We start from the raw sequence: 14756 nt of genomic DNA, 5'->3' as shown, positions 1-14756 counted from the left end.
TCTCGGCTTTCTGCAGTATTTAGTTTTCTATGACAGTCATAAGCTTTCTTTTTCTGCTTTATCTTGCCCCGTATACTTCTTGACAACCAGGGGGCTCTAAATTTGGCAGTGCCACCCTTTTTCTTTGAGGGGACGTGTTTGCATTGTACCTGTAGAATTTCACTTTTTAGTGCCTCTCAATGGCTTGCCACTGATTTCTCCTCAAGTAGTTGTGTCCAGTCCACTTCTGCCAAATCACCTCTTAGTTCTGTAAAATTTGCCTTCCCCCAATTTAAAACATTTACTCCTGATTTAACTCTGTCTTTTTCCATAATGCTAAAACTAACTGAATTGTGGTCACTATCCTCAATATAGTCACCCACTGTCACTTCACCCACTTGCCCACCTTCATTTCCCAGGATTAAATCTAGAATTGCATCCCCTCTTGTTGGGCTTGTCACGTACTGGCTGAAAAAGTTCTCCTGGACAGCGATCAAGAATTTTGCGCCCTCTGTGCCCCTCACACTGTTTGAATCCCAGTTGATGTTAGGGTAGTTGAAGTCCCCTACTATTATTGCCCTCTTATTTTTGCACTCAGAAATTTGCCTACATATTTGTTCTTCTATCTCCCTTTCACTATTCGGGGGTCTATAGTACACTCCTAGTAGTGTGTCTGCCCCTTTTTTATTTCTTAGCTCAACCCATATGGCCTCGATTGATGATCCATTTAGCATATCATCCCTTCTCACAACTGTAATTGTTTCTTTAACCAATAATGCTACCCCCCCTCCTTTTTTATCATGCACTCTATCCTGCCTAAAAACTCTATATCCAGGGATATTGAACTGCCAATTATCCCCCTCTTTAAGCCAGGTTTCCATTCTAGCAATGATATCATGCTGCCATGTGTCTATCTGTGCCCTTAGCTCATCTGCTTTGTTTGTAATACTCCTTGCATTGAAGTATATACTCTTTAACCCCGACAAATTCCTATGCTGAACACTATTTAACCTTTGCTTCTTTTGCCTTTCTGAGTCGCTAACTATGTCACTAACTGCTTTTCTATTTCCCGTTTCCTGGTCTGAATTCGTCCTAACTGTACCTGCCCTTTGGTTCCCATCCCCCTGCCATACTAGTTTAAACCCTCCCCAACAGAACTAGCAAATGCCCCCACGAGGATATTGGTCCCTGTTCTGCTTGGGTGCAACCCGTCCAGCTTGTACAGGTCCCGCCTTTTCCAGAATTGATCCCAATGCCTCAGGAATTTAAACCCCTCCCTCCTACACCATCTCTCAAGCCACGCATTCATCTGGTCTATTCTCCTATTTCTGCTCTCGCTAGCACGTCGCACTGGGAGTAATCCTGAGATAGGGTTCCATTGGCACTGTTTCTTGCTGAGATAGGGTTCCATGGGCACTGTTTCTTGTTGAGATAGGGTTCCATGGGCACTGTTTCTTGTTGAGATAGGGTTCCACAGGCACTGATTCTTGTTGAGAAAGGGTTCCATGGGCACTGATTCTTATTGAGATAGGGTTCCATGGGCACTGATTCTTGTTGAGGTAGAGTTCCATGGGCACTGATTCTTGTTGAGATAGGGTTCCATGGGCACTGATTCTTGCTGAGATAGGGTTCCATGGGCACTGATTCTTGCTGAGATAGGGTTCCACAGGCACTGATTCTTGCTAAGATAGGGTTCCACAGGCAGTGATTCTTGTTGAAATATGGTTCCATGGGCATTGATTCTTGTTGAGATAGGGTTCCATGGGCACTGATTCTTGCTAAGATAGGGTTCCATGGGCATTGATTCTTGCTGAGATAGGGTTCGATGGGCACTGATTCTTGCTAAGATAGGGTTCCATGGGCATTGATTCTTATTGAGATAGGGTTCCATGGGCACTGATCCTTGCTAAGATAGGGTTCCATGGGCATTGATTCTTATTGAGATAGGGTTCCATGGGCACTGATCCTTGCTAAGATAGGGTTCCATCGGCATTGATTCTTATTGAGATAGGGTTCCATGGGCACTGATCCTTGCTAAGATAGGGTTCCATGGGCATTGATTCTTGCTGAGATAGGGTTCCATGGGCACTGATCCTTGCTAAGATAGGGTTCCATGGGCATTGATTCTTGCTGAGATAGGATTCGATGGGCATTGATTCTTGCTAAGATAGGGTTCCATGGGCATTGATTCTTGTTGAGATAGGGTTCCATGGGCACTGATTCTTGCTAAGATAGGGTTCCATGTACACTGATTCTTGTTGAGATAGGGTTCCATGGTCATTGATTTTTGTTGAGATAGGGTTCCACAGGCACTGGTTCTTGTTGAAATAGCATTCCATGGGCACTGATTCTTGTTAAGATAGGGTTCCAGGGGCACTGATTCTTGTTGAGATAGGGTTCCACAGGCACTGATTCTTGTTGAGATCGGGTTCCATGGTTACTGATTCTTGCTAAGATAGGATTTGAAGATGAAGGGAGCATAATATTGTATTGGGAGCTAAGGAGGAGTGAGGAAAGGAGGTTTCGAGGAGCAGTGACCGGTGTAGCATTGGTAAAAGTGAGAGACGAGAAAGTAACGATGGAGTAGAAAGTTTGGAGGCAACAATACAGCAGTGGCTGATTAGAACAGCAGATCCAATACCCTTGTAGAATCCACTGAGATAATGCTGTATAATTCACGTACTGCCTTCAACGAAAATATGGCCTTTCACTGATACCCCATCCCTGCAGTCCTGTTCACCACTCCAGAGAATAAAACCGCTGCAGCTACAGTGAGAGACTTTGTGGAAAGTTCCTTGGCACTGTCTCGACTCCCTTTGTTGTGGTACGAGACCCTCCTTAGAATTCCGCTGATCGCCCCGGTGGAATAAAGAGTTTCAAATATCAGTCAATGTTAGACTAGATAATACTAATGAGATCTGCCCCAATAATTTCACCAAATTGGAGCTTTTAGTTACTGAGCACTAATCAGCCACTCCAAACTTTCCTTTCCATCGAGACTTTTTTGTCTCTCTCTGATAACACACTGGTCACTGCTCTTCCAAAGCCTCCCTCCCTCTCTCCTCTTTAGCTTCCAATTCGATATTACACTCCCTTCTTCCTTCCCTGAAGTCAATGGGAAAGAAATTCAGGCAAATGGGGCTGTCGATTCACTATGGCCTGTTTCGAGCTAATGCCCAACATTAATTTCACCCCCTCTGACTCTCGCTCATTCATACCTGGGATCTCAAAGCTGTAGTGCTCCTTTCTCCTTCCTTCAGACTTCTCTCCTACAATCTATAGGCTTTTAAAACCCTAAGCTTGGAGTCATCTAAACCATGATTTCCTTATTCATTGATTACTCTTCTCAACTTTGATGGTGCCCTCAGTGAAATGGTAGTAAGTAGGAAGGAAAGCTATTGACAGTCAAAAATGAGGTCAGCGCTCACTTAGATTTATAGAGCGCGTTTTATGACCTCAGGACGTCCCAAAGTTCATTACACCCATATAAATACTTTTTTGACGTGTTGTCACTGTTGTAATGTAGTAAACACAGCAGCCAATTTGTGCACAGCAAGATCCCACAAACAGCAATGAGATAATGACCGGATCATCTGTTTTAGTGATATTGGTCAGGACACCGGGGAGAACTCCCCTGCTCTTCTTCGAAATAGTGCTTTGGAATCTTTTACGTCCACCTGAGAGGGCTGACGGGGCCTCGGTTTAACGTCTCATCTGAAAGATGGAACCTCTGACAGTGCAGCGATCCCTGTGTGTCAGCCTGGATTATGTACTCAAGTTTCTGGATTGAAGCTTGAATCCACGACCTTCTGACTCGGAGGCGAGAGTGCTACCACTGAGCCACGGCTGAACCCACGTCCCTGTACAGAAAGGATAAGCGGTGAGGCGTGTGGTGATTGTGAAGTGTTGGTAAAAGCAGCCACTGCATTCCGTCTCATCGAAACATATAAAATTCTAACAGGACTAAGACTAGATGCAGGGAGGATGTTCCCGATGGCTGGAGAGTCCAGAACCAGGGGTCACAGTCTCAGGATAGGGGGTATGCCATTTAGAACCGAGATGAGGAGAAATTTCTTCACTCAGAGGGTGGTGAACCTGTCGAATTCTCTACCACAGTAGGCAGTGGAGGCCAAGTCATTGGATGTATTCAAGAAGGAGATAGATATATTTCTTAATGCTAAAGGGATCAAGGGATATGGAGAAAAAGCGGGAACAGGGTACTGAGTTAGACGATCAGCCATGATCATCTTGAATGTCGGAGCAGGCCCGAAGGGCCGAATGGCCTACTCTTGCTCCTATTTTCTATGTTTCTATGTTTCTAAGTTACACACCCAGTTCATCGAAGTACGTATCTCGATCAGCGCTGTGCCCGGACACTGAACACAGCAGTCTCGCCTTCAGAAATGTTGTCCATCGGTTAATCAGACTGCGCTTGCCGCCGATATCATTCTGAGAAAAAAGGAACACAGTGTTAAGGAGTCGAGTCGCTGTCCACCTGGGAGTCACCCTCAACACTTTGCCTCGGTCGCTGTTACGTTTTGTTGTACAATATCCTTGGGCCTGCTACATGCTGGCTGATTTCCGAGGTGAATCCATCAGATTGATGGGGATCCAGTGTTTGAAGCTTAGCAGTGGGCATTGTTGGTCAGGGACACTGTTTGTTTTACCCATGACTGCACAAACACCTTTAAAAAAAATCTCTTGATCGATCGTGAAGCCTGTTGGAACATCGTAATAGTGATATGAATGGGTGGATTGTGCTGTTCACTGCAGCTCGGGAAACAGTGTCCTGGTCCAGATACAGGCTGTAGAGGCAGATAACAAGTTTAGATGTCCAGGTGTTTCGGGTTGCAGACGGTGATAACAAGTTTACTTGTCCAGATGTTGTTGGGCTGCATGGGCTGATGACAAGTTTACTTGTCCAGGTGTTTCGGGTTGCGGAAGGTGATAACATGCTCAGGCGTAGTTAAACAGGTATTGTTATATCATACTCTTACACAAGACAACAGGCCATAATTTGCTGTCAAAATAAGGTGAGGCTAATGGCACACAGTCAAGATAGGTGGTGCACAGTCACAGCACATAACACTCAGACAGATTGCTGACACACCATCGCACACACTGACACACATGCATGGTGCAACACTCACATCCTAGTTGTCTGAGTACAACTGAGTGCCTTGATTGGCCACTTCAGAGGGTAATTAAGAGTCAACCACATTGGTGTGGGACTGGAGTCACATATAGGCTGGACTCGGTAAGGACGGCAGGTTTCCTTCCCTAAAGGGGCATTAGTGAACCAATTGGACTTTTATGATAAACCAACAGCTTTTTATTTCCAGATTTAAACTGAATCCAAATTCTTAAACTGCCCTGGTGGAATTGAACTCACGTTCACTGAATTATTAGCCCAGGCCTCTGGATTTCTGGTCCAGTAACATAACCACTGCACTACTGTACCCATTTCCATAGAGCTTACCTTACATACCCGAGCAACCCTGGAGTAAACAGCTTTATTGGAGTTCCCAGCTTCTAATGCAACCTCCTTCAGAAAGAAATACACTTTGTCATCGTCACTGTTATATGTATCTGAAATGGAGTAGGCCCCAACAAACTGAGGGTCTGCAAGAAGACAAAGGAAAAGCAAACCGCCATTAGAGATTGGAAAACTATGGGTTGTTAAGACAGTAAAAGAAATAACTTGCATTTATATAGATTTTTTAATGTTCGTTCTCGGGATATGGGCATCGCTGGAAAGATTGGCATTTATCCCCCATCCCTAGTTGCTCTTGAGAAGGTGGTGGTGGGCCTTTCACGTCCTCAAGACATCGCAAAATGTTTTACAGCTAATTTACTTTTGAAGTGCAGTCACTGTTGTAACGTAGGGAAACGTGGCAGCCAATTTATAGAATCATAGACTCTCACAGCACAGAAGGAGGCCATTCAGCCCGTTGTGCCTGTGCCGGCTCTTTGAAAGAGCTTGTCCAATTTAGTCCCACTCCCCAGCTTTTTCCCCATAACCCTGCAAATTAGTCCTCTTCAAGTACACGTCCAATTGCCTTTTGAAAGTTCCTATAGAATCTGCTTCCACCAACCTTTCAGGGAGTGCGTTCCAGATCTTAACAACCCTCTGTGTGGAAAAAAATTTCTCCTCATTTCCCAATCTTTTGCCAATTATTTTAAATCCATGACCTCTGGTTACTGACCCACTTGCCAGAGGAAACAGTTTCTCCCTATTTGCTTTATCAAAACCCTTCATTATTTTGAATACCTCTATTAAATCTCCCCTTAATCTTCTCTGGTCTAAGGAGAACAATCCCAGCTTCTCCAATCTCTCCCCATAACTGAAGTCCCTCATCCCTGGCACCATCCTGGTAAACCTTCTCTGTACCCTCTCCAAGGCCTTGACATCCTTCCTAAAGTGTGATGCCCAGAATTGAACACAATACTCTAGCTGAGGCCTAACCAGTGATTTGTAAAGGTTGAGCACAACTTCCTTGTTTTTGTACTCAATGCCCCTATTTACTAAGCCAAGTATCCCATACACTTTCTTAACCGCCTTATCAACTTGCCCTGCCACCTTGTAAATAATTTTACAACACCAAGTTATAGTCCAGCAATTTTATTTTAAATTCACAAGCTTTCGGAGGCTTCCTCCTTCCTCAGGTAAATGTTCAGGAGCTCCTCGAAGCCTACGCATTTATACATATAGAACAATACATGGTGTTTACAGAATGCCCCTGCAACTGGTTGGTACAACAGAGTACCCTTTGTCGTCCAGTACTTCCCCGGAGCGGAGAAACTACGCCATGTTCTCCGCAGCCTTCAACATGTCATCAATGAGGACAAACACCTCGCTATGGCCATCCCCACACCTCCACTACTCGCCTTTAAACAGCCACCCAACCTCAAACAGACCATCGTTCGCAGCAAATTACCTAGCTTTCAAGAGAACAGCGTCCATGACACCACACAACCCTGCCACGGTAACCTCTGCAAGACATGCCAGATCATCGACACAGATACCACCATCACACGAGAGGACACCACCCACCAGGTGCATGGTTCATACTCCTGTGACTCGGCCAACGTTGTCTACCTCATACGTTGCAGGAAAGGATGCCCCAGAGCATGGTACATTGGCGAGAACATGCAGACGCTGCGACAACGGATGAACGGACACCGCGCAACAATCGCCAAACAGGAGGGTTCCCTCCCAGTCGGGGAACACTTCAGCAGTCATGGACATTCATCCACCGACCTTCGGGTAAGCGTACTCCAAGGCGGCCTTCGAGACACACGACAACGCAAAATCGTCGAGCAGAAATTGATAGCCAAATTCCGCACCCATGAGGACGGCCTCAACCGGGATCTTGGGTTCATGTCACGCTACACGTTACCCCACCAGCGAACAAATGTTATCTGTTTTTAATATAATGGGTCATTTGCTGGCTTTCTCTGCCTTCCGGATGTTTCTGCCTCTCTCTGTTTTTTTTTCCTGTTTGTTTTTTTGTTGAATGTGTATTCGGGGGTTCTGCAGGTGACACCTCTCTGTCTGAACACGGTGATTGCCTTGGCAACGGGCAGTTGCAGGGGCATTCTGTAAACACCATGTATTGTTCTATATGTATAAATGCGTAGGCTTCAAGGAGCTCCTGAACATTTACCTGAGGAAGGAGGAAGCCTCCGAAAGCTTGTGAATTTAAAATAAAATTGCTGGACTATAACTTGGTGTTGTAAAATTGTTTACAATTGTCAACCCCAGTCCATCACCGGCATCTCCACATCATGACCTTGTAAATATGCAGCCCCAGGTCCCTCTGCTCTTGCACCTCGCTCAAAATAGCACCGTTTAGATTATACTGCCTCTCCATATTGTTCCTCCCAAAATGCATCACTTCACATTTATCCGCATTAAATTGCATCTGCCATGTGCCTGCCCATTTCACCAGCCTGTCTATGTCCTCCTGAAGTCTATTACTGTCCTCCTCACTATTTACCACGTTGCCTAGTTTTATACCATCTTCAAACTTCAAAATTATACTCCCTATACCCAAGTCCAGGTCATTTATATATAACAAGAAAAGCAGTGGTCCTAATACCGACTCCTGGGGGACCCCACTGCATAGTTCTTTCTAGTCAGAAAAATATCCGTTCAAGACTACTCTCTGCCTCCTATCCCTTAGCCAATTACGTACCCAGGTTACCACCGTCCCTTTACTCCCATGTGTTTTTATTTTCCGAATAAGTCTGTTACGTGGTATTTATCAAATGCCTTTTGAACGCCCATATACACAACAGCTACTGCACTAATTCATCAACCCTCTCTGTTACTTCATCAAAGAACTCAATCAGGTTGGTCAGACATGATTTGCCATTAGCAAATCTGTACCGGCTGTCCTTTATTAACCCATGCTTCTCCAAGTGAGAATTAATTTTGTCCTTGACAATGGGCTCTAGAAGTTTTCCCACCACTGACTTTAGACTGATTGGCCTGTAGTTACCAGGTTTATCCCTCTTTCCTTTTTTGAATCCTCCAGTCCTCTGGCACCATTCCCATATCCAAGGAGGATTGAAAGATTGTGGTCAGAGCTTCTGCTATCTCCACCCTTGCTTCCCTCAGCAACCTAGGATGCATCCCATCTGGACTGGGCAACTTGTTAACTTTGAGGTTTTTGGGTTTCCTTTTATGTTACCCGCTAATCTTTTCTCCTATTCTCTCTTTACCCTTCTATCCTTTGTCAGTTTCCCCCTGCACACTCTGTATTCTGCCTGGTTTTCGACTGTATTCTGTACCTGACATTTGTCATAAATCTTTTTCTGTTTTACTTTAACCTTTATTTCCTTTGTCATCCAGGGAGCTCTAACTTTGGTCTTTACTTTCCTCCTTATGGGAATATGCTTGGTTTGTACCCAAACTATCTCCAACTTGAAGGCCTGCCATTGTTCATTATGCACAGCAAGGTCCCACAAACAGCAATGTGATAATGACCACATAATCTGGTTTAGTGATGTTAGTTGAGGGATAAACATTTGCCAAGACACTGGGAGAACTCCGCTTGAAAATAGTGCCATGCGATCTTTTACACCCACTTGAGAGGGCAGATGGAGTTTAACATCTCATCCGAAAGATGGCAACTCCGACAGTGCAGCACTCTCTCAGTACAGTACTATCAGTCTAGATTTTGTGCTCAAGTCCCTGGAGTTGGACTTGAACCCACAATCTTCTGACTCAGAGGCCAGAGTACTGCCAATTGAGCTAAAGCTGACACCTCGGACAAGAATATTTCACATGTATTTCCACAGTGGAACAAACCAGTTGTTTAGTAGTAGTATCATAGTATGATACAGTTCAAAGGAATACGTCATAGAGCCAACCAGGGAACAGGTTATTTTAGATCTTGTATTGTGTAATGAGACAGGGTTAATTAGTAATCGCACAGTAAAGGATCCTCTGGGGAAGAGTGATCATAATATGATAGAATTTCACATTGTGTTTGAGAGTGGCGTACTTAAGTCTGAAACTAGAGTCTTAAACTTAAATAAAGCCAATTACATAGGTATGAGGGGTGAGTTGACTAAGGTAGATTGGGGAATTAGATTAAAGGGTATAATGGTTCAAAAGCAATGGCAAACATTTAAAGAAATACTTCAATATTCTCAACAAATATACATTCCATTGAGAAATAAAAACTCCATGGGAAAAATGATCCACCCGTGGCTAACTAAAGAAGTTAGGGATAGTATTAGATTAAAAGAAGAGGCCTATAATGCTGCCAAGAAGAGTAGTAAGCCTGAGGATTGGGAGAGTTTTAGAAACCAGCAAAGGATGACCAAAAAATTGATAAAAAGGGAGAAAATAGTAAACTAGCAAAAAATATATAAATGGATTGTAAGAGCTTCTACAAGTATGTAAAAAGGAAGGGAGTAGTAAAAGTCAACATTGGTCCCCTAGAGGCTGAGACAGGAGAAATTATAATGGGGAATCAGGAAATGGCAGATACGTTAAACAAATATTTGTTTATCTGTCTTCACAGTAGAAGACACGAAAAGCATTCCAAAAATAGTGGGGAACCAAGGGGTAAATGAGAGTGAGGAACGTAAAGTAATTAATATCAGTAGAGAAAAAGTACTTGAGAAACTAAGGGACTAAAAGCCGATAAATCCCCTGGACCTGATAGCCTACATCCGGGGGTTCTAAAAGAGGTGGCTGCAGAGATAGTGGATGCATTGGTTATGATCTTCCAAAATTCCCTAGATTATAGAATGGTCCCAGCAGATTGGAAGGTAGCAAATGTAACCCCGCTATTCAAGAAAGGAGGGAGAGAGAAAACAGGGAGCGACAGGCCAGTTAGACTGACCTCAGTCGTCGGGAAAATGCTGAAATCCATTCTTAAGGAAGTGGTAAACAGGGCACTTGGAACATCATAATATGATTAGGCAGAGTCAACAAGGTTTTATGAAAAGGAAATCATGTTTGACAAATTTATTAGAGTTTTTTGAGGATGTAACTAGTGGGGTAGATAAAGGGGAACCAGTGGATGTAGTAGACGTAGAAACATAGAAAATAGGAGCAGGAGTAAGCCATTTGACCCTTCGAGCCTGCTCCGCCATTCAATATGATCATGGCTGATCCTCTATCTCAATACCATATTCCCGCTCTCTTCCCATACCCCTTGATGACTCTAGTGTCTAGAAATCTTTTTAAAATATATTCAGTGACTTGGCCTCCACAGCCTTCTGTGGTAGAGAATTCCACAGGTTCACCACCCTCTGAGTGAAGAAATTTCTCCTCATCTCAGTCCTAAATGTCCTACCCCGTATCCTGAGACTGTGACCCCTCGTTCTGGACCCCCCAGCCAGGGGAAACATCCTCCTTGCATCCAGTTTGTCTAGCCCTGTCAGAATTTGTATGTTTCAATGAGATCCCCTCTCATTCTTCTAAACTCTAGTGAATACAGGCCGAGTCGACCCAATCTCTCCTCATACGACAGTCCTGCCATCCCAGGAATCAGTCTGGTGAACCTTCGCTGCACTCCCTCTATGGCAAGTGTATCCTTTCTTAGGTAAGGAGAACAAAACTGCACACAATACTCCAGGTGTGGTTTCACCAAGGCTCTGTGTAACTGCAGTAAGACATCCTTGCTCCTGTACTCAAATCCTCTTGCAATGAAGGCCAACATACCATTTGCCTTCCTAACTGCTTGCTGCACCTGCATGTTTGCTTTCAGTGTTTGGTGTACAAAGACACCCAGGTCCCTTTGTACATCAATATTTCCCAATCTATCACCATTTAAATAATACTCTGCCTTTCTGTTTTTCCTTCCGAAGTGGATAACTTCACATTTTTCCACATTATACTGAATTTGTATTTGCCCACTCACTCAACTTGTCTAAATCACCTTGAAGCCTCTTTGCATCCTCCTCACAACTCACAATCCCACCTGGTTTTGTGTCATCAGCAAACTTGGAAATATTACATTTGGTTCCCTCATCCAAATCATTGATATATATTGTGAATAGCTGGAGCCCAAGCACTGATCCCTCAGGTACCCCACTAGTCACTGCCTGCCACCCCGATAAAGACCCATTTATTCCTACTCTCCGTTTCCTGTCTGTTAACCAATTTTCAATCCTTGCCAGTATATTATCACCAATCCCATGTGCTTTAATTTTGCACACTAACCTCTTATGTGGGACTTTATCAAAGGCCTTCTGAAAATCCAAATAAACCACATCCACTGGTTCTCCCTTATCTATTCTACCAGTTACATCCTCAAAAAACTCCAGTAGGTTTGTCAAACATGATTTCCCTTTCATAAATCCATGTTGACTTTGTCTAATCCCGTTAATATTTTCTAAGTGTTCTGTTATCACATCCTTTATAATAGAATCTAGCATTTTCCCAACTGCTGATGTTAGGCTAACTGGTCTGTAGTTTCCTGTTTTCTCTCTCCCTCCTTTTTTGAATAGTGGGGTTACATTTGCTACCCTCCAATCTGCAGGAACTGTTCCATAATCTATAGAATTTTGGAAGATGACAACCAATGCATCCACTATTTCCATGGCTACCTCTTTTAGTATTCTGGGATGCAGATTATCAGGCCCTGGGGACTTATTGGCTTTCAGTCCCATTAATTTCTCAAGCACTATTTTTTTACTAATACTAATTTCCTTTAATTCCTCCTTCTCACTAGTCCCTTGGTTCCCTAGTATTTATGGGAAGTTATTTATGTCCTCTTCCGTGAAGACAGAACCAAAGTATTTGTTTAACTGCTCTGCCATTTTCTTGTTCCCCATTATAAATTCTCCCGTTTCTGGTATAGTATATATAGTATAGTATATATAGTATATTTGGATTTTCAAAAGGCATTCAATAAGGTGCCACATAAAAGGTTGTTACGCAAGATAAGGACTCATGGGGTTGGGGGTAATATATTAGTATGGATAGAGGATTGGTTAACGGACAGAAAACAGAGAGTAGGGATAAACGGGCCATTTTCAGGTTGGCAGGCTGTAACTAGTGGGGTGCCGCAAGGATCGGTGCTTGGGCCTCAGCTATTTACAATCTATATTAATGACTTGGATGAAAGGACTGAGTGGAATGTATCCATGTTTGCTGATGATACAAAGCTAAGTGGGAAAGTAAGCTGTGAGTTTGCAAAGGGATATAGACAGATTAAGTGAATGGGCAAGAATGTGGCAGATGAGTATATAGTGGGGAAATGTGAGGTTATTCACTTTGGTAGGAAGAATAGAAAAACAGCATATTTTTTAAACGGTGAGAAACTATTAAATGCTGGTGTCCAGAGAGACTTGGTACATGACACACAAAAAGTTAGCATGCAGGTACAGCAGGTAATTAGGAAAGCAAATGGCATGTTGGCCTTAATTGCAAGGGGGTTGGAGCACAAGAGTAAGGAAGTCTTGCTACAATTGTACAGCATTTTGGTGAGACCTCACCTGGAGTACCGCGTACAGTTTCGGTCTCCTTATCTAAGGAAGGATATACTTGCCTTAGAGGCAGTGCAACGAAGATTCACTAGATTAATTCCTGGGATGAGAGGGTTGTCCTATGAGGCGAGGTTGAGTAGAATGGGCCTATACTCTCTGGAGTTTAGAAGAATGAGAGGTGATCTCATTGAAACATATAAAATTCTAAGGGGGCTTGACAGGGTGGATGCTGAGAGGTCATTTTCCCTGGCTGGAGAGTCTAGAACTAGAGGGCATTAGGCAGGATAAGGGGTCGGCCATTTAAGACTGAGATGAGGAGAAATTTCTTCATTCAGAGGGTTGTGAATCTTTGGAATTCTCTACCCCAGAGGGCTGTGGATACTGAGTTGTTGAGTATACTCAAGGCTTCGATCGATAGATTTTTGGACTCTAAGGGAATCAAGGGATATGGGGATCGGGCAGGAAAGTGGAGTTGTGGTTGAAGATCAACCCATGATCTGATTGAATGGCGGAGCAGGCTCGAGGGGCCGTATGGCCTACTCCTGCTCCTATTTCTTATGATCTTATGAACCATAAAAAAAACATTTGAACATTATAGTCAAGGAAACAACCAGTTCAGATTCAGTCACAGCTTTATAAGAACATAAGAATTAGGAGCAGGATTAGGTCATATGACCCCGCAAGGCTGCTCTGCTTTTCAATAATGATTTTCTACCTCAATTCCACTTTCCCGCCCTATCCCTATGTCCATTGATTCTCTTAGTGTCAAAAATCTATTGATCTCAATCTTGAATATACTCAATGACTGAGCATCCCTCGCCCTCTGGGGTAGAGAATTCCAAAGATTCACAACTCTCTGAGTGAAGAAATTTTTCCTCATTTCAATCCTAAATGATCGACCCCTTATCCTGCAACTATGACCCCTAGTTCTAGACTCTTCAGCCAGGGGAAATAGCCTCTCAGCATCTACTCTGTGAAGCCCTCAAAGGATTTTATATGTTTCAATGAGATCACCTCTCATCCTTCTAAACTCCAGAGAATATAAGCCCACTGTCCTCAATCTCTCCTAATAGGACAACCCTTTCATCCCAGGAATCAATCTAGTGAACCTTCATTGCACCCCCTCCAAGGCAAGTATATCCTTCCTTAGGTAAGGAGACCAAAACTATACACAATACTCCAGGTGAGGTCTCACCAAAGCCCTATATAATGCAGGAAGAACTCCTTAATCTTATACTCCAACCTCCTTGCAATAAAGGCTAACATACCATTTGCTTTCCTAATTACTTGTTGTACCTGCATGTTAACTTTCTGTGATTCGTGTGCAAGGACACCCAAATCCCTCTGAATACCAACATTTCTTAGTCTCTCACCTTTTAAAAAATATTCTGCTTTTCGATTCTTCCGACCTAAGTAGATAATTTCACATTTCTCTACATTATATGCCATCTGCCATCTTCTCGCCCACTATCCCTTTGCAGCCTCTTTGCATCCTCCTCACAGCTTACTTTCCCACCTAGGAACATAGGAACAGGAGTAGGCCATTCAGCCCCTCGTGCATGCTCCGCCATTTGATAAGATCATGGCTGATCCGTGATCTAACTCCATATATCCGCCTTTGGCCCATATCCCTTAATACCTTTGGTTGCCAAAAAGCTATCTATCTCAGATTTAAATTTAGCAATTGAGCTAGCATCAATTGCCGTTTGCGGAAGAGAGTTCCAAACTTCTACCACCCTCTGTGTGTAGAAATGTTTTCTAATCTCGCTCCTGAAAGGTCTGGCTCTAATTTTTAGACTGTGCCCCCTACTCCTAGAATCCCC

At 43.5% G+C, this 14756-nt stretch overlaps 1 protein-coding gene across 1 annotated transcript in view; it reads right to left on the bottom strand.

Annotated features, from left to right (window-relative positions):
* Positions 1-14756, bottom strand: part of LOC137333941 (semaphorin-3D-like) — a 110689-nt gene that overhangs the window by 59268 nt on the left and 36665 nt on the right. Inside the window, exons 7-8 of the mRNA XM_067998294.1 lie at positions 5459-5601; positions 4311-4428 (exon numbers count right to left, since the gene is read on the bottom strand). Of these exons, the coding sequence (XP_067854395.1) occupies positions 4311-4428; positions 5459-5601 (261 nt within the window). The remainder of the gene's footprint in view (positions 1-4310; positions 4429-5458; positions 5602-14756) is intronic.

Source organism: Heptranchias perlo, chromosome 17 (genome assembly GCF_035084215.1).
Source record: "Heptranchias perlo isolate sHepPer1 chromosome 17, sHepPer1.hap1, whole genome shotgun sequence".
NCBI lineage: Eukaryota > Metazoa > Chordata > Chondrichthyes > Hexanchiformes > Hexanchidae > Heptranchias > Heptranchias perlo.
Note: the sequence above shows the minus strand (reverse complement) of the source record. Positions and strands in the feature narration are given on the sequence as shown.